At 45.3% G+C, this 20,416-nt stretch overlaps 1 protein-coding gene across 6 annotated transcripts; it reads left to right on the forward strand.

The window, feature by feature from the left end:
• Window positions 1-172: 172 nt before the first annotated feature.
• Window positions 173-18,292, forward strand: PIGV (phosphatidylinositol glycan anchor biosynthesis class V). 6 transcript variants are annotated; one of them, XM_064281543.1, is made up of 5 exons: window positions 173-6,918; window positions 8,208-8,314; window positions 10,085-10,225; window positions 15,074-16,192; window positions 17,479-18,292. In XM_064281543.1, the coding sequence occupies exons 3-5, from the start codon at window positions 10,148-10,150 to the stop codon at window positions 17,758-17,760; spliced, it is 1,479 nt and encodes a 492-aa protein (XP_064137613.1). In that variant the 5' UTR covers window positions 173-6,918; window positions 8,208-8,314; window positions 10,085-10,147; the 3' UTR covers window positions 17,761-18,292. The 6 variants fall into 6 exon arrangements, with proteins under 6 accessions (XP_064137613.1, XP_023410166.1, XP_023410163.1 ...); XM_023554395.2 differs by lacking the exon at window positions 173-6,918 and adding an exon at window positions 7,229-7,937; XM_023554396.2 differs by lacking the exon at window positions 173-6,918 and adding an exon at window positions 7,229-7,648.
• The last annotated feature ends 2,124 nt before the right edge of the window (window positions 18,293-20,416 follow it).

Consider the following 20,416-nt stretch of genomic DNA (forward strand, 5'->3'; position numbering starts at 1 on the left):
TTCTTCCTTGGGAAAAAGTCTCTCCTGTTGCTCTTTCCTCCCTCACCCTCCCACCCCTCTCTGTTCCTTGTCCTCACCTTACTCCCCTCAGGTCCCCACCCTGTTTGAAAAGACAAAGCTCTGCCTACATAGAAGACTTTTTTATTTTAACCAAAGTTACTGTCGTTTACAGTGAGTTTGGGGAAAAAAAAATAAAATAAAAATGGCTTTCCCGGTCCTTGCATCAACGGGATGCCACATTTCATAACTTTTTAATGGTAAAAAAAAAAAAAAAGGAAAAAATACAAAAAAAAAAAACCTCTGAAGGACAAAAAAGGTGACTGCTGAACTGTGTGTGGTTTATTGTTGTACATTCACAATCTTGCAGGAGCCGAGAAGTTAGCAGTTGTGGACAGACCCTGTTCACTGGAGAGGCCTGTGCAGTAGAGTGTAGACCCTTTCATGTACTGTACTGTACACCTGATACTGTAAACATACTGTAATAATAATGTCTCACATGGAAAAAAGAGAAAACGCTGGGTCAGCAGCAAGCTGTAGTTTTTAAAAATGTTTTTAGTTAAACGTTGAGGAGAAAAAAAAAAAAAAAAAAGGCTTTTCCCCCAAAGTATCATGTGTGAACCTACAACACCCTGACCTCTTTCTCTTCCTCCTTGATTGTATGAATAACCCTGAGATCACCTCTTAGAACTGGTTTTAACCTTTAGCTGCAGCCACTGCGCTGCCACGTGTGTATATATATGACGTTGTACATTGCACATACCCTCTGGATCCCCACAGTTTGGTTCCCCTCCCAGCCACCCCTTTATAGTATGACGAGTTAACAAGTTGGTGACCTGCACAAAGCGAGACACAGCTATTTAATCTCTTGCCAGACATCGCCCCTCTTGGTGCGATGCTGTACAGGTCTCTGTAAAAAGTCCTTGCTGTCTCAGCAGCCAATCAACTTATAGTTTATTTTTTTCTGGGTTTTTGTTTTGTTTTGTTTTCTTTCTAATCGAGGTGTGAAAAAGTTCTAGGTTCAGTTGAAGTTCCTGATGAAGAAACACAATTGAGATTTTTTCAGTGATAAAATCTGCATATTTGTATTTCAAACAATGTAGCTAAAACTTGATGTAAATTCCTTTTTTTCCTTTTTTGGCTTAATGAATATCATTTATTCAGTATGAAATCTTTATACTATATGTTCCACGTGTTAAGAATAAATGTACATTAAATCTTGGTAAGACGTTTGTGAGGCTTTTTATTGTCTTCAAACTACTTAAAAGCTTGACCATTTGATGGGGGTGGGGGTTGGACCTGTTCTTGCACCTCCCCTGATGTGCTCTCTTCCCCCAAATGGTGGCCCCTTGGAACCTGAAATTTCTTGACCATATTCCGCTTGAACCCCATAGTGTAAGTCTAAGTTCAGGAAAGCTCTGAGAAGATTTAGCCTACAGGAGGAAGTTCCAGGCATAAAAGCATGTTAGCCTCTTGATAGAACCAAAACCCAAACTGCCATCGAGTTGATTCTGACTCATAATGACCCTATAAACAGAGTAGAACTGCCCCATAGGGTTTCTAGGGAACGGGCAGTGGATTTGAACTCCCGAACTTTTGGTCAGCTGAACACTTAACCACTGTGCCACCAGGGCTCCTCTTGAAATAAAGTGACTTTAAATAGCCAAAGAAATTGATGATACTCTAGGGGGAAAGAAAATTTATAAATTGTTGGCAAAGGGAGACTGTTTCCTTTAGAAATTTTTAACAGTAAGGCAACCATTTATCTGGAGTAGGCCTCCAACTTAATTATCTCCAGACTGGCTCTCTCCCTGCCTCCAGACTAGTATATTCAGCTGCCTTTTTTTATACTGTTGCTTGTAAATTTAATTGAATATGCCAAAATGCCCTGTCTTCCCCTAGAAATCTGCTCCAATAATCATCTCAGTAGATGGCAACTCCATCCTTCTATTGCTTGGCCAAAAAAAAACACATGGAAGTTATCCTTGAATCCTTTCACTTCCACGTCCAGTGTGTCAGCACACTTCAGAAAATACTCCTCAATCCAGCCACTACCACTCTGGTCCAAGACACTCTCTTATCTTTCCCGGATTCTTGAAATAGCTTTTGAACTTGCCTCCCGGCTTCTGCTTTGCCTGGTTGAACCTATTCTCAACGTAGCAACCAGATGATCCTTTCAAAATCCAAATCGGGTCAAAATCCTCATAATAGCTTAGGAGTCCTTCAGTTACCTAATTTGCCACTATGTTTCTGATCCCACCTCTCTTTCTCCATTGTTCACTCTGTTATATAGGGTTATTTTCACCTTGGAATCTTTGTACTTAACTGTTCCCTCTGCCTAGAATATTCTTTCATCAGGTATCTGCATGACTCAAGCCCTTACGTCCTTCAGGTCTTTGCTCAAATGTCCTGTCAGTAAAGCTTTCCCTGATCACCATATTTAAAATTAAAATCTCCGTTCCATTTTCCTTCTCTGCCTCATTTTTCTTTATAGCACTTGTTACCATCTGGCCCATTTACTTACCTGTTCTTCACTAGGAGTTCTGAGTGCAGCGGTGTTTTCTTTTGTTCACTGCTGTATCCATGTCCTACAGCATGGCCTGGCACATAGTTGCCTCTTAATAAGTAGTTGTTGAATGAAGTAGATGTTGATCAGGTCCAGTTGCTTTTACAAGGCTAAAGCTACAGTATGTGGCTTCTCTGTTCATCTTCTTAGGAAAAAAATATGTAGAATTCCTTCAAGTTCAGCTTCCCGGAAAAATGCTATTACTGTGGGCACTTAGAAGCGAAACTTGAAACAACTTCCTATTAAGTACCTACCTGTATGCCAGACATAAAATATCACAAATAATCCTACTACAGCCCTGTGCTACTGAGGTCAGTATCCTGGCTTTCGTTTTACAGTCAAGGAAAGAGACAAGTGAGAGGCCTCCTGAGCCCACACACCAAGGTCTACCTGACTCCAAGACCCATAAACCACTGCACTTTCTGAATCAAAAGAGAACCGGGGGTAACGATCTACCTGTGGAGCTCAGCAAGCCAAAGCAAGATTTGTTGTATTTAGCATGAGGTAAAATTGTCCCAAGAGTTTGAACCAAGTGTTTATCAAGTTAAGTGTGGCTGTTAATATTTGGGTCACAAAGAGGAATGAATATTGAGAGAGGGGAAAAAAGGCAATTGGCTAACCTCAATCAAGATGTGCTCCTAGGACTCTTCTGGAAAATACTGAATGGGAAGATTTTCATATCTATATTTAAGTGAGCCTGGTTTTTAATGCCTATTTTTGCTCCTGGCCCCTTGAACTCTATTTCCTAGTCTAGAAAGTGAATTTCTGGGCTGTGTGTGGAGCGTTACAGTGGAGTTTGGTTTCCTGGGTTCCTTTCATCTGCTCTCCTGCAATGCAGGGGCAGCCTAGCCCGGTCTCCAATTTCTGACTGGAGTTACCACGGGACCAAGAGAACTGCTAGCCACTGAGCTGTGAGTAATTTGCTTTTGAGAACTAAATAGAACCTAACCAGTGGAGAACCCAGGGGTGTGGCTAATAGTTTTTTTCCCAGGCTCCTCCCTCTCCACCCCCCAAATGACCTTAACCTTCTTCCATAGCTGGAGAGCAGCCAAGTCCAGCCTAAACAATACTCTCAACCTCATTGGCTCTTTTGCCTTGCAGCCGCGTCCACCCCAGAGTGGCTAAGGCCCTTCCCGCTAGGTCTCTAGTCAGAGAAACAACAGTAGGGTCAGGATTTTCCAACTATTGAAAGACAAACACTGAAGGAAGGGTAAAAAATATCTAGTGTTCATGGACTATATAAAGGATCAGTGTTTGGCTCCTGCAATTGGGAGCCAAGGTGAGTCTTTGTTCTGGGGTGGATGGGCATCTTTAAGTGGTAAAACAGAGGCCAAAAGAATGCTTTTGGTAAATGTCCAAGACCTGAGTGATGCCATTCTAGATGTAAGGATGGATGTGGATATCACCCAGCATCCTTGGAAACTGCTAATGAATGCCCTTTTATCCACAGTGAAAAGAAGTAACATAAAGTTCTGGTAAGGGCACAGTTGCCTGGCATCACGGACCTTAGCCCTGCCTGCTAACAGTTGTCAGTAACAGGAATTAAAAAACAGTGTGATCACTTTTGCCCCATAATAGTATGGCTATAGAGCCAATGTCCTATGTCAGGGCCAGCCACTCCATCATTCTGATAGGATTAGGACCACTTGTAGTGTCTGGTAACTGAGCTACTGAGAATAGATGTAGTGGGCTGTCTCTCTGCCCATCCTGGGCCAAGCCCACCTCCAGATGAGGAGGCAGGAGCAAGGTAAGACATGCTGAGAAATGAGTTGTCAGAGAGCGGCAGGGAGGTGAGAACTACCGAACTTCCTTCTCCCTACCTTTGGTGGGAAAATCACTCTTATTTGTTCAGGGAATTATAACAGCCCACCTTTACTGAGCACTTACTTTATGCCAAACACTATATATAATTCCAATGAAGTAGATATTATCATCATCTGCATGAGGGCAAGGACTGTCTATCTTGCTCAGTGCTGCATCCTTACCCTTGGCACATGGTGGGCACTCCAACATTGGTGGACTTGGTATGCCTTATACAGGGTTCTTGGCATGGGCCACAAATACTCTTTAAACAATTGGTAAAAGGGAGAGAGAGGATAAGGGTAAACCTGATATTAGAATAGTATGGAGTGGTAGAAAGAACTAGTCTGGGAGGCTGGAGACCTGACTTCAAGTCCCACTTCTACCATTACCTCTGTGACCTCAGGTCAGCGACTTCCTCTGAGTTTTAGCTCCCTCATCCATAAAATGTAGATATCAGATTAAACAAATGAATTAATTCACCAGATCTTTATCTTGTACACAGAATGTGCAAGACACTGTTTTAAATGCTGGGAATACATGGATAAACAAAGTCCATGCTCTCCTAGAGCTTACATCTCAGAAGAGAGAATCAGACCATGAAACGAGGAAAATTCACAGACAAGATAATGTGTGATGTTAAGTGCTATGAAGAAAATAGAACAGGGTGATGGTGGTTGTGGCTGGGTAGTCAGGGAAGGCCTCTGGGAAGAGGTAACATTTCAACTGAGAGCCAGACGTAGTGGGCCAGCTAACAGGTAGCCTGGCAGTAGAGTTTCAAGCAGGGAAAAAGAAAGAGACATGTTCAAGAAACAAATGGTATAGCCCCCATACATTCTAGGATTCTAGTAACAGCGATGCGTTACTTGCATTGTTTGGGTTAGGGGTTTGTATTATGAAACTGTTTCTTGGCGGTGTGGGATATTTGCTTCTTAAAGGAAGTAGCTGGGAGGTATAGAGTTTCCAGAACTGGGATACAGCTCTCTCTGGCTTGCTCTTCGCAGTTTTGGTCGCTCAATTGGCTGCCTGTGTTGATGCAGGCTCCATTTTAGCTGCAGACTCTAAAAGCAAAGATTGGAGACAGTTGTCTCCTCCACGCCTCACTCACAGCTTTGGAGGCCCAGAACCCCCTCCCATCACACCCAGCCTCCTTCCAATCTGACAAGCCAGGGCTTTAAGAGCACAAAACTCAGCTTCCCTGTTTTCCTTTCGGAGCAGGAGCCAGAAAATGAAACAGGAAACAGAGTGGAAGAGGAGGGGGTTGGGCAGCAGAGAAGGAAAGGAAGAAGAAATGGCAGAAAAGTAGAACTGAAGAGCTGGACAAAGTTCTACCTTGAACAGGTTATGCTTAAGCTTTTAGAAAATATTGACTTGTCACAAGAGACCCCTGTCCTTTTAACAAACAGATTTTTGAGGAAATTTGGTGTGTATAGAGGGGACCCTGAGAATGTTATGTCTTTTTCTCTTGGGAATTCAGACAGTTCATTTCATAGTTTTATCTCTGCAAACAGTGCTGCTTGGAGCCTCATGGATTTCAAGATTCAAGCCAGAACCTTAGGCCTCAGTCATGGATGTGTCCTGGCTTTGCCTTTTCACTGGAGCTGAAAGCCAGTGTGTGTCACTGAAAAACATGGGGGAAGGGCATTCTAAACTGCGTTTTTTCATTCTCCTGCAACAAACACGTAACGACTAAAATGTGATTTGTACTTTATCCACCTTACACACAACAAATATCTGAGGACAGCTTAAGTCTCAGGACCTGCGATGGGTTATAAAGAACCAAAAGATACAGTCCCTGGGCCCCACAGAGTTGATGTGGGCTAGTTTTCTTTGCCTGGAGAGATAGCAACCACCTCTTTGTTCCCACCCACATTAGTAGCTGTTGGAAAAGATAAACCCCTCCCTCCAGGCAGGGCTGTGGGCCAGAGGCTAACACAGACCCCAGCTTCGTTTGGGGGACAAATAACTGAAACCGCAGAAGGCTTTGGAATCCTGAGAAGCAAAAAATCCACCAACGGAGAGGGATTTATTATCTGTTTCCTTTAAGGAGGGTGCAAAGTTGTTCTAACAGTTTCCGTTACAGGGGTACCAACTGGCCGCTCCTCCCTAACAGCCGGTTTTGTTGAGTTAGCTTCTTTTTTTCTTTTTTGGCCCCACTTCCTATGAGAGAAACTGCTTGAGTGAGGAAGGAGAAAGGAGTCCTGGGGGTTGTTCTCAGAGGTTTCCTTCACCATCCTCATTAGCAACCTGAGGTGGAGCTGAGGATTGAAGGAGGACAGAAGGTTCCTGGTTGCCGGAGGAGGGGAAAATCAGGGGGATCCCCCACTTTCTTCACACGCAGGACACAGGGTGCCGCTGCTGGCCACAGAAACCCCAAGAAAGCTTTTCTTTCCATTCAGAGAACACCTATTGTGTGCCAGGCCCTGTGCTGAGCTGTTGTTGCTTGACAGCAGGGAAAGTGCGGCTCTGGCTTCTGTGAAGAGGCCGCGGGGCAGCCCCCAGCTACCAGAGCCTCGGTACCCATAGGGAATTCAGTGAATGCGAATCGAACTGGGGTAGGAACACTGACTCTTGAGACAGCAGTCCAAGCGGTCTAACTGGGAGTGGGGGAAGGGGACTGGAGGAGCGTGAAGTGCGAGAGAGAACTCTCCAGGTGTCACCAAGGCGGGAAGGTGCTAAGGCATGGGGGGAGGGGAAGCACCGAGTCGTCGGGCCACGCCGTCCCCGCCCCGCTCGCCCGGAGTCAACATGTCCGCCGCGGAGGAGGCGGGGCGGCCCTGAGGCCGGGCAGGAGCGGGGCGGGGCGGTCGTCGATGAGGCCGGTGCGCAGGCGCGGGCCGCTCGGGGGGGCCCCGGATGGAGGCGCTGAGGGTCGGGACCCGCCTGGGAGGTCGAGACGGGCCGGCGCTGAGCACCTGGCGCCAGCTTCGGAGCCCAGGCGGACTTGGGGGGAGAGAAGTTGTCAAACGGAGGCCAGGGGGAGGGAGGCGAAGGCCGCCTTGGAACCCCACCCCACCGCCATAGGGGCCTCTCGGTGCCGCCTCTTCCTGTTCAGCCTCCCGCCCTCCCCCGCCTTCCGGCCCTACAGCCTGGCGTGGTTTCGCCGGACCCATCAGGAGTAATCCCTGGGCCGTGGCCACTGGGGGTTGAGGGCAAACGCCCAGCCCCGGTAGGGTCTGTGTCAGAAAGCTGCAGGTTAGAAAGAGCTTCGGGCCCGGCACGGCTGGCCGAAGACGGCCCCTGACTCGACACGGCCTGCGAGGCCTCCAGCTCTGAGGATGCTGGGTCAGAGCGACTTGCCCATCCTACCGACGATCTAGTCTTCCCTAGAGGGACCAGGGCCCCTATCTAGAGGCTTTCCTAAGTTCTCAGATACCCGGCAAAGGCATGCTCTATCACTGGACAAAGTACTGAGTTAGGAGTTGGGAGGCCTGTGTTGTACTCTTGGCTCTGAAAAAACACATATCCTTTGACGGAGTGAGGTCAGGTGGGAAGGCCGCGACGTTTCAGAGGCAAAAAAAAAAACATGACCCCAAACATTCTTGAATAGCCTTGGGTGTGTCACTTGACCCCAGTAAGTTTCCACGACCGTAAAGTGAGAATGGTCATTATACTGACCTCACAGGGTCCAATGAGATCTCTGATGTAAAAATTGTGAAAACTGAAGATTTTTATTACCGACCTCTCGGCATGTTTTCCTCACAGGAGAATAAAAGTGAAACTAGTTGATTTGTTAGTGTCCTGCAGTTGAAAAAGTCTGTGCTTTGGCAAAGGGGTTGTTGGGAAGTGAGGCTGGCAATTAGTTGAGAGGGAGAACTGACCGGTTTCATTTTGTTTTTACTAGTGTACTTGTAAGCTAAGTGTAGGCTACACGTCTCCTGTGGTCGCTGAGGCTAGAGCTTGACTCTGGAGAGGGAAAATGAAGAAGGGAAGCCTGCTGAAGTGGTAGAGGTGGGTTAAGTGCTTTTCTGTTCCCAACTTCTCTTCTGCATGTGGGTGGGAAGTCAAGGAAGGGAAGAAGACCGTATTCACTGTAGGATAGAGGAGCAGCTGTGTGAGGTTGGCTGTATCTGTTTCTATGTTTTCTCTCGATTCAGCGAGTCAGATGTTGGAATGTTGGGTAGATTTACAAACTAAGGCCGCTCCCTGAGGTTTTCAGAAGCTTGCCTTTGAACTGAATTTCAAGAGGAACCGGTGTGGAATCGATGGCCCCTCCCTTCCTCCAGGCCTCCTGGTGATGGAGTAAGCAGCAGGCGCCCCCTTGTGCTGAGGAACGAGTACTGTTGCTATTGGCCAACCTTGCTGCTTTTATGAGGAAGCTTTATTTTTCTGTGGCTTTTGTGACTTTGTTGTCTTGCTCTTAACATGAGATATGGTGGGAGGAATACTTAGGACAGTGATTTTATATCCAGAGCCAGTAACCTGGTGATGCTGTATCCTACTCCAACGCTTTCAGTCATTCAGAACACAGGTTTAAAGTGCCTGTTTGTATTCTAGGCCCTGAGAATACATTTGTAAGCAAGATGGACAAAGCCTCTGTCCTCATAGAGCTTCCAGTGTATTGGGGTTGACAAACAAATAAGCAATATCAATAAATAGGATAATACAGAGTGCAAGGGGAGCATATAATGGAAGTATATCACATAGTCTAGCGAGCCTCGGAGAATTCCAGAAATGTGACACCTAAAGGTTTGGAAGGTATTAACCAGATAAAAGAAAGAAGAAGAATCTTTCAGTCCTTCTTACTAGTTTCTCAGTTTAAAAATTTTTTTCCTTTGGAGGTAGTTTTTCTGCACCGCAAATTGACAAGCTGATGCTCTTGCCCTCCTTTCTGATTTCCCAGGCTGGTGTTTGAGAGTTCTGTAGGAGCCATTGCTGCTTTATTTAGCCCAAGGAATTGCAAAAAAAAAAAAAAAGCCTTAAAGTGTATTCCTTGTTCAGGATGGCTTTGCAGTTGTTTATACATTGCTGTCATTCCAATAAAAAGATGGGAAATAACAGTTTTCTCCATCTCTGGTAGTCAACTCTGTCTTTGCTTTAAGTTTGTTTTAGCAATGTGAACTGGCTGAAGTCCTGCTGAGTGGTGGTTTTCTTTTCCTTCTCCACTTAATTTAACAGACCAGCTGAACACACATCAGAGAGTTAAGCTGGAGTGTTTAGTCATTATGGTCTTCCAGCACAGCTCTATGCCCCACTTTTGGGACTCTGGTTTGGGACCTAGTTTATTATTCTGGGCAAGAGGAAAAGGGTACACACCAAATAATAACAACCACATCATAGGTTTGTATAGTAGTTTTTTATGCTTTAGTTCATTTCACCATCATGACAACTTTGTGAAAAAGGCAAAACAAATAATCCGACTCCCATTTTGTATATAAAGAACTGAGGCTAGAGGGACTAAATGAGAACTTGTAAGCGACAGAGCCAGGACTTGAACCCAGGTCTTTAGTTCCTGCACAGGAGTACTCAACAGGGTTTTGAAGACTTTTTGCAAGCTTCACTTTCTAGCTTCATGCCTTTCTTCCTGGAACTCTTCCTATAAGAATACAGTGCTTCAGAGGGACACCAAGTGGTCTTGTGTGCCTTTAAGATGCTTTTCCTTTATCCGGGCGGCTAGGTGGTTAAGTTTGCCATAGTAATGCTGAAGGGAGAGGTCCCTGTGAACAGAACTTTCAAGAATTTGCTTTTGGCTCATGTGTGACATTTCCTCTTGCGTTTCAGAATTTAGAAGCCTGAAGGAGGTCAGTCCTGGTGCAAAACCCCTGAATTCCTGGTGGTGAGAGAATGTGGCCCCTGGACCCATCCCGGAAAGAGGTACTGCGGTTTGCAGTCGGCTGTCGAGTCCTGACTCTGGTGCTTCAGGTCAGTCTCTGATCCTTTCTCCTGAACATGCTGCTGCTACATGATTGGGCTAGGCACCAAAAGTGCCCCCCATTGCCTTTCCATCTACCAGGTGAATACATACTTGTGCCTCTCCATGTGGTTGGAACCACAGAGACTTAAGAGTTTACAACTGAAAAGTAGGCAGCAACCTTTTAACCCCTTATTTTACACATGAAGCAGCAGAGGCCCAGAAAGGTTAAATGACTTTTCCAAAATCACATAACAAGTTAGAGAATGGCCATAATTAGACCCCAGGTTTCCTAACTCCTGAGCTAGTAGTAATCTTCCCCTCAGACTAAGATGTTTTGTCACCAGAGATACAACACATGTGACAGCTCCAAACGTTTCCTGGGGTTCCCTTGCCAGGAGGCTAAGTTCCCTGTCAGTCAATTGACTGGGAGAGAGGTGGCACTGCCCAAGTCCTGGAACATCTGTGTGTATTCATTTAATCAGTAATGTCACCTGCTCTTCCCACGGTTGTCTCCCTTGCTAACTCACGCACACACAACCCTCAGGATGCCTTTGCTTTTTTGTAACTTCCTTTCCCCTCCAAGGCTGCCCTTCATGCATATTTTAATCAAGTTTCATGCACTGTATATTTACGCAGATAATGCATGCCTTCTACTTTTGTTTGCCATCTATACCCGCTCCTGTCAAGTATTTTCGTAAGTACGCTATGCGAATTTTTTTTACAACAACGTATGGAAGAGGATTGGCATGGCAGCACTTGTGAGGGTGCCTCATGGAGGGAGGGCATGGCTGGCAAACAGATGCAGAAGGCACATGTTATATGCATAAAAATACAGTATATATGAATCATATTCAGTGTCTAGCGCAGTACCTGGCACCTAGTGGGTCCTCAGTATATGTTCATAAGTGAATGAATGTTGTTGAATGTATGTCAAGACCCTAGGGATATTATTTTTGCATAATTATGTGTGCCTCTTATCACTGTCTGAAGACTCATAACTCATTCCTTTATAGAAACCATCTTTCCTCTCCCATTATCCACTCTGATGAGGTAGAGCCTGCTATGCTGGATCCCAGGTTTAGTTAGAAGTGTCTTCCACCTGAAGTCTAGGGCCAATATCAGTGACTATCACTCCTGTCCTATTTGTTTTCACTATTTGAAGTGACCCGATAAAGAAACTGACAAAAGGAGAAACAGTCTTAAAAATGGGTATATGCTCCTCTTGTGAGACTAGGGAAACTGACTCAAGGATGGCTCTGAACCAGGATCAGTTGGGCTATTGGCAGAACCATAGCAGTGCTATGAACCAGGACAGCTGGGCTCTAATTCAGATGCTGATTTTGGAATGAGCATGTTTCTCCTAGACAGTACACCCAACCACCAAAATTTATTAAACATCTACTGTGTTCTGAGAGGAGCCCTGGTGGTGCAGTGGTTAAGAGCTCAGCTGCTAACCAAAAGGTCAGCAGTTCGAATCCACCAGCCGCTCCTTGGAAACCCTGTGGGGCAGTTCTGCTCTGTCCTGTAGGATCGCTATGAGTCAGAATTGACTCAATGGCAACGAGCTTGACTTGGTGTTCTAAGAAGAGCCCTGGTGGCACAGTGGTTAAGAGCTCAGGGTATTAACCAAAAGATAAACGCCCCCAAAAGACCAAACCCGTTGCCATTGAGTAGACTCCAACCAAAAGGTAGGCAGTTCGAATTTACCAGCTGCTCCTTGGAAACCCTGTGGGACAGTTCTACTCTGTCCTATAGGGTCGCCATGAGTCTGAATCCACTCAGTGGCAACGGGTTTGGCTTTTGGGTTTTTTACATCTTTATTATGGGTCTTTCAATTCCTTGTCTGGCTCTCTCCTAATGATCTTGCCCTCCCCACACTCATAGTCATACCCTAGACTCCCACCCTGTGCCAGATAATCTCAATTTTAAGCATTCCATTCTCTTTCTATCATCTCCTATCTTTCCACCTCACTCCCTCTTGCACCCCAATTCTAACAATTCCCTCACCACCTCAGGACCTATAATCCATTAATCCTACCACCATTCCATTGTCTCTCTTCCGCCTCGTGGCTTCAGCCCTCCTAAGCCAGTTTAGATCTCATGTTCATCATGATAATCATTCCCATGCAGACATACTCAACTCTCTTGGTCCCCTCTCCCTATGCCTTATTCGCAGGCAAAAGTTGAACCTTGGCCAAATCCAATTCTCTGCCTACTCCATGCCTGCACAGAGAAAAACACAACTGTACCAACTAGTCTCTTTTTACTTGAGCTTATTAGCCCAGGAGAGTCTTTAGTGCTACCTGGAAATCTTAGTGCACTTCCCTAATTACCTCAAATTTTTCTGCACATTAGAATCACCTGGAGATCTTTTAAAACTGCCAATGCTCACTAGCACCTCTTACCAGTTAAATCATCAGCTCTGGAAAAGGGACCCATGTATCAGTATTTTTTTTAAACTGCCTGAGTGATTCCACTGTGCAGCGTATTTTGAGAACCAAAGTCACAGGTGACTTATTTTACACGTTCTCGGCTTGCCTCAAGTCTTGAACACCTTTTCCCCAACCCTCCTCAACTGGTAACTTCTTTTTCTGAGTAAACATTCAGAAAAATAAAAGCAACCAGAAGAGAGCTTCTGTGGTAGACATGTTTAAAACAGCTCTCCCCCGTCTCCCCCCAAAAAAAGTAGCTGCTGAGGCTGTTTATGGTACAACCAAACACCTCATGGGATTTGGTGTCTTGGTTTGGAGGTTTAGGGTCATGATTTCATGGGATATTCCAGTGAATTGGCCTAATAACGTGTTTAGTGCTTCTGTTCTACCTCCTAGTTCATTGCATAGTACCTAGGGTCTTAAAAGCTTGCAAGCAATTGGCACAACAATTCTGTTCACCTGGTGCAACAGACGAAGAAGGATAGTCAGGAATAGGAGAAGGAAATGGAATGTGTGGCTAATTGCCTCCATGAACAAGTGCCTCCTTTGTCATGAGACTAGAAGAACTGGACAGTGCCTGGCTACCATTACTGTACATTTTGATCAAAGATTCTATAGAAGGATCCTGATCAAAATGGGAAAAATTTGGAACAGAATTACAAATTGCCATGGACTCCAAACTTTCCAGAGCCATGGAGGCTGGATGAACCCCTGAAACTACTGCCCTGAGATAATCTTTAAACTTTAAGTCAAAAATATCCCTTGAAGTCTTCTTAAAACCAAACTAGTAAAAAAAAATGTCTGCCTCGAACATTATGCTTTTTTAAGAGCTATAGGATCAAGTCGACAACAGCAACTCAAAAGAATAGATAGGAACCTTACAGGGCATTGAGTTTATGTTAATGGAAGAAGGACAACTAGGAAAAGGTGAGTGAGAATGGTTGCACAACTTGAATAATATAATCAATGTCACTGAATTGTACAAGCAGAAACTGTTTAATTGGTGTATGTTTTGCTGTGTATATTCTCAACAACAAAATAAATAAAATTTTTTAAAAATTTAATATAAAGAGAGACCTTCTACATGCTCTGGAAACATCTACCAGCCTACTGACATTTGCTGCTCAGTGCCTTTACTACTGAAGGTTGGATGAACTGTCTGGGGTGGATTATCCAGTAGGCAAGGTAAGCACGGTACTTACCTTGCTTACCAGATCGTCTGTAGTGAACAATTTCACACGGGTTTCACGACAAATGATCTGAAATTGTTCACTACGGATTAGTAAATAAGCAGAAGTAAGCCTGTGTTTACCTTACTGGATCATCCACCCTTGCCAGGGATTGTGAATTTGAAAAGAGGCTTTGATTCTGTAGGATGGTGCTGTGGGGTTGGGAGAGACAGATGCCAGCCATGCTTAAAAGTAGAATCTCTGATGGGGTGAAAAAATATGAATTTGTTCACTACAAATGATCTGGTAAACAAGGTAAGCACCTTGCCTATTGGATGATCTGACCTTGAAACTGTCTTCCTCCTGTCTAAGGCAAGTTCCTCCACCAGTGTATCAGATTCTTTCACCTGCTCCAGCAATTATCTTTTCTCTCTCCTGCACCCTCAGTGGCTTTGTTTCCACTGGACTATTGCCATTGGCATGCAAACATCCCACCTTAAAAAGAACAAACTTTCTCTTGACTCCACATCCTCATACACCTACTACCTCATATTTTTGCTCCCCTTTATAGCAAAATTCTTCAAAATAGTTGTCTGTATACACTGGCTGCAATTTCTCTTCTCCCATTTTTTATTGAACCCAATGCCGTCAGTTATCGATGACCTCCACGTTAATGAATCCAGTGGTCATTTTTCAGTCCCCGTCTTGACCTATCAGCAACATTTAGCAGAGTTGACCACTCCCTTTCTTCATTTGATTCTGAGATACCTGCTCTGCTGGTTTCCCTAACTCACTGATTGTTCCTTCTTTGTCTTCATTGCTGGATCCTCCCCCTCTTTCCAACCTCTAAATGTTGATGTGTCCAGGACCCAGTCCTCAAACCCCTTCTTTTCTCTCTCTATACTTCCTCCCTAGGTGGTCTTATCCAGTCTTACAGCTTTAAATACCATCTATATGCTTACAGGGTCACTAGGAGTCAGAATCAACTCAACGGCAACGGGTTTAGTTTCGGTTTGGTTATACACTTACGACCCCCAAATTTATAACCCCAGGCTTGATCTCTCTTCTGACTTGTAGACTCATGTATCTCTCTGCCTCGTCTATGTCTTGCACTTGGATGTCCAACTCACACTTAACTAGTCTAAAACTGAACTCCTGATTTCTCCTAGTAAGCGTGTTCTTCCTCTTTTTATTCGATGGTGATTCTTTTCTTCCAGTTGTCCAAGTAATATCCTGGTTCTCCCTCGCCCTACAGGCCCTGTTCAACGCCATCATCCCAGATCACCATGCGGAAGCCTTCTGCCCTCCTCGCCTGGCCCCCTCGGGCTCTGTGGACCAACTTGTGGAAGTTCTTCTGGGTGGCCTGTCTCACTGGGATGCTGAGCACTTCCTGTTCATTGCTGAGCATGGCTACCTGTATGAGCACAACTTTGCCTTCTTCCCTGGTTTTCCCCTGGTCCTGCTGGTGGGGGCTGAACTGCTGCTGAGACCCCTGCGGGGGTTACTGAGCCTGCGGAGTTGCTTGCTAATTTCAGTAGCATTGCTCAACTCCGTGTTCTTCGTGTTGGCAGCAGTGGCACTTCACGACCTGGGCTGTCTGGTTTTGCACAGTCCCCGCCAGGCCTTCTACACAGCGCTGCTCTTCTGCCTCAGCCCTGCCAATGTCTTTCTGACAGCTGGTTACTCAGAAGCTCTGTTTGCCCTCCTGACATTCAGCGCCATGGGGCAGCTGGAGAGGAGCCGAAGCTGGACTAGTGGACTCCTCTTTGCCCTTGCCACTGGTGTACGCTCCAACGGGCTGGTCAACATTGGGTTCCTTGTGCATGCCCAGTGTCGAGGCTTTTTCTCTTCTCTTAAGGTGGAGAGTGCCCTGAGGCAGCTCGTTAAGCTGGCGGCCTCTGTGTTCCTGTCAGTGTTCATACTTGGCCTTCCTTTTGTCCTATTTCAGTATTACGCCTACACCCAGTTCTGTCTACCAGGCTCAGCCCAGCCCATCCCTGAGCCCTTGCTGCAGTTAGCTGTGAATAAGGGCTACCGTACTGCCGATGGAAATGAGCCACCTTGGTGCTCCTGGAACTTTCCCCTAATATACAGTTTTATCCAGGATGTCTACTGGAATGTTGGCTTTTTGAGATACTATGAACTCAGGCAAGTGCCCAATTTTCTACTGGCTGCGCCAGTGGCTATACTGGTTGCCTGGGCGACTTGGACATACGTGACCACCCACCCTTGGCTCTGCCTTACACTTGGGCTGCAAAGGAACAAGAAGACCCTAGAGAAGCCTGATCATGGATTCCTCAGTCCTCAGGTGTTTGTGTACCTGGTCCATGCTGTAGTGCTGCTGCTGTTTGGAGGTCTGTGCATGCATGTTCAGGTAAGGTGGATTCCTAACTAGGATAAGAATGTGAATATGGGCGAAACTCCTTGGCCAGTTACCAGGGATGATAGCTAACTTCTCCCGTTTAAATGACCCATACCTTGTTTATTCATTCAACAACTATTTAGGAACTTTACATCAGACCCTGGGCAAGACCACTGGGGATAGAATTGCTGCCCTAGTGGGTCTCATGGTGTAAATGTTGAGGTACACATTTAACAGATAAAATGTTGCTGTTTTGAGATAAAGTACTGTGGAAGCTGAGAGGAAGAAGTGCTGACTGACTGGAGGAGTTGAGAAAGACATTACATTTAAGCTGGGTCCTGAGGAGTAAGAAGGAATTTTCCACAGAAGAGGCAGAGGAAGAACATTCTGGGCAAATGGAAGGGTATATGCAAAAACACAAGGGTTGTGAATGGTCCTGATTCAGCTGAGGTACAGGAATAAACAGGATATCCCTGGGACCTTCCCCTAATATATAGCTATATCCAGAAGGTCTACTTGAATGTCGGCTTCTTGAGGTACTCAGAGGCAGGTGCCTAGTTTTCAGAGGAGATGTCTTGTATCTGGAGTGGTAGAGATAGGAAGAGTGTGATCACACATCTGATTTTTTGTTCGTGGCTCTGTCCTCAGTTTCAGTATAACCCCCAAGAAAGTCTTTTTTGCCCCTACGCCAACCCCTCCTGAGCACTTTCTGCCTTTTGGAGGTACACATTGACTGTAAAGTTCTTTGAGCTGTGTGGATAAGACACAGGGGAAATAGAAAATAGCACTATGTGTTTATAGCTGATTAGCTAGTAGAGTGAGTGCCAGCACAGCATACAGCTTCCAGGAGGTTAGATGAGGGAGGCCGTTTGGAGACCTGGCTCTGAACTGTCCTTGGAGCGAGAATGGTGAACCACTTTCTGCTCTGACATCCCCATGGGATGGAAGAACCACCCCAGGTTCCCAACTCCCACATCACAGCCCAGAGTTTAGAGTCCAGGCCCTGAGCTAAAATTGAACCCCATACATAGAGTTTTTAGTGTTGACTATCTCATTATAGTGGTAATTACTCTGTAGCTATGTTTATTTGTAACATTGAGGTTGCCTGGCTGGTGTCACATACACCTTTATAATGCAGATCCTAAGCTCTGCTGAATTTCTTTTCCGGTATAATAAATTTCTAGTGCATGTCATGGGGCCAGAGATCTCCAGGAACAGGGAACCACCTCAGCTGGTCCAATTTGGGTCAGTGACATTCCAGTAAATGTGTGGCTCTTTCCCTCTCCTGTGATTTCCAGGTTCTCACCAGGTTTTTGTGCTCGTCCTCTCCTATTGTGTACTGGTTTTCAGCTCACCTGCTTCAGAATCAAGAGCCATTGCTGAGGTCCCTAGAGACTGTACCTTGGAAGCCTCTTGCCGGGGACTCCCCACCAGCACAAAAGGTCCCCAGAAATCCTATCAAGGGACTTTTGTACAACTGGAAAACCTGTTCCCCAGTTACACGATACATTCTAGGCTACTTCCTGACTTACTGGCTCCTGGGACTACTCCTGCATTGCAACTTCCTGCCTTGGACATGACCTGGAGTCTCAAGGGACAGACTTGAACCAACTTCACCGAGGTCTCTGAAAGCACAAATACACATTGGGACTGCCTGCGCTGCCCTGGGGTTATCACTCTGTCCATTAAAGCCTCTCTTTCTCTCTTACTCTCTGTTAGAAGGTTGGTTAGGTAGAGGAGAAGTGTGAGCCACTAGAGAGCCCCTCTGGTTTTGGCCAGGGCAAATTTTAGAGTAGTAACTGTTTTCGCTGTAAGCAAAGATGTCTTACTCCAGGTCTAAAGTATGCCTGGATCTATCCTCCAGTCAACCAAGCATAGCAGAGATCCTCTTAACCCTGTCGCTGACTCATACATAAATTTAAATTACTTAAATGTAAATTTCATCCAAGGCTGTTACAGGTAAGATGGTGGCGGCCTGTTCAGTGTGGTGGCAGTAGTACAGTGAGGCTGTCTTTCCAAAATAGAACACTTTTCTGACGATTTTTTAATGATTTGTGAATTCATTTATATGAAAAACTTATATGCAAATTAAACAGCGCTTAGCTATAAAAATGCTATGAATTACCTTTTTAAAAAGAAGGCAAATTACTTGGAAAAAATGTTTTTCCAGGAAAAATAAAAATCAAGGTAAGGAGAACGCAGCATGAAGAGGCAGGAGACCTAGACTGTAGTCCTCCCGGTAGAACCCTGTTTACCAGCTGTATGACTTCGGGTGATTTTTCAGGGCCTTAGTTACCTCCTCTGGATCTGGGAGAAATGATATTGTTCCTGCTGGGGAAGTGAGCCCTTTTTGCAGAATCATCCCAACCTAAGCACTTATGGAGAGGCTTGAACATGTGATCTTAGAATAAAATATCTCCAGTTCCCCTGCTTTCAGCAATTAGAAGATGCGGTTGCGAAAAGTAACGTAAGTAATCTTTTCTTCAAGTGAGGAGAAGCAGTGACACCTCGTAAGCAAGGCTCATTGTCCTGCATGAGTTAACTTGTGCTGGGAAACTGAATGGGCAAAGCTGTGGTTGATTTTCCTGTGGTTTTCCAGTACCTGCGCTTGCTTGCAGGGTAGACATAGGTCAGAGGACCCAGCGCAGCGGCATGAGTTGGTAAATTTTAGGTAAGTTGGAGGTTGAATGAAATGTTACCTGCCCTGCTTCCTGGCCTCCATTTGGTTATGAGGCCATCACTATAATGCTAATAGGATCATTGGCTCCAGCTGAGCTATTTTTGATCATTCCTTGAACCAGGTAAGTTAGGCTCTGTGTTATCACCACTCTTTAGTCCCCACTTGAGTCAAAAATTACATCAAGCAGAAACTCTTCAAAATAGATGGCTAGTCATAAGCAGCTTCTAGAGAGCCCTGAGAATTGGAATTTTGACACGCTCCCTCTGACCATGACAGACTGACTAAACTTGCCAGCTGAAGGGAAGCTCCTTGGCTGAGCCCCAGCACCCTCTGTTGGAGTTTCTGGTCAGCCTGGCCAATAAGCATTTCCCATCCGTCGCCCCAGCACTAGCACAGCTGAGAGAATTTGATCCTGAGTCAAAAGCTTCTGAAAATGTACACACAGATCGGGGCAGCCCTCTGCCTTCTGCCAAGACATCTAAGTGCCCTTCTTGGCAAAACATGATTACCCTTGCCCTAGTGTCCCTCCAGTTGGAGAAACTGTTCCTTCTCTCTTCACCAACAGCTGCAGATTCAGGGACTTCCACCCCGTGGGCAGGAAGAGTTGGGGCCTTTTTCAGCTCTTTACTGCTAAGGTAGGAGCACTAGATTCTTTGCTCTCATGGATTCTCTTCTTTGCTTCCTTTTGGGGGATAACTGATTGTTCCCCTACTGGAAGAGGTGACTCAAGGCACAGGGGGTGAGGTGTGATTTCGCTGCTTTGGCAGTCTTAGCTTAACCTTCACACTAGATCTCATCAGCTCCAGCAACAAGTGATTTCAAGGACCAGAAGCCTTATAAGTGGGAATCTCATCTTCTCAACTAATACCAGGGAACTGAATCACTCTGCTATTCTGCAAAGACCATTATAGCTACAGCTGATAATTGAGGCGATAACACCACAGCTAGGTGGAAGCACCTGGTGTGACCTGAAGAAGGACATAGTTTTCTCGCTGACTTTAGAGGGATCTAGTTGAAAAAAATTTTTTTTTTTTTAGTTGCTGTTCTCTGAGGATCTAAGGAATGGGCTGATTTTATGGCCAGCAGCTGTCCTTTTACCATCCTATTACAGTCTTTAATAGGCTGAGAGAGGAACATGAAGGGCCCAAGGCAGGAAGCTTCCTGTTTACCCTGCGGTCTAACAATGCCGCAGCTGGGTTGGGCGTCTACAATTTCAGAGAAAAGTCATTTCCTTATGAGACCCTGCTAACACAGAAACCAGACGCTTAGTGTACCTAGAATTAGACTTCTTTTTTTGTTCTTTAATGAAGGTGGGAGGAGAAGGAGTGTTTGACATGGTTTTACCAGTCCCCCTGGGGAAAAAAATCACTTCTTTTCCTGAACAGATCCTCTTACCTTTGTCTAAAAGTATAATGTGTGTGCATAGGCTCAAGGGATTTGAAATTGATTGATTCATTCAGCAATTGTTTATTAATGCCTATTTTAGGGTAATAAAAGTGACTAAGCTATGACTTCTGTCCTCACGTATCTGTGTAATAGATTAGCTGGCATATATA

Source organism: Loxodonta africana, chromosome 3 (genome assembly GCF_030014295.1).
Source record: "Loxodonta africana isolate mLoxAfr1 chromosome 3, mLoxAfr1.hap2, whole genome shotgun sequence".
In the NCBI taxonomy this organism is placed as follows: Eukaryota; Metazoa; Chordata; class Mammalia; order Proboscidea; family Elephantidae; genus Loxodonta; species Loxodonta africana.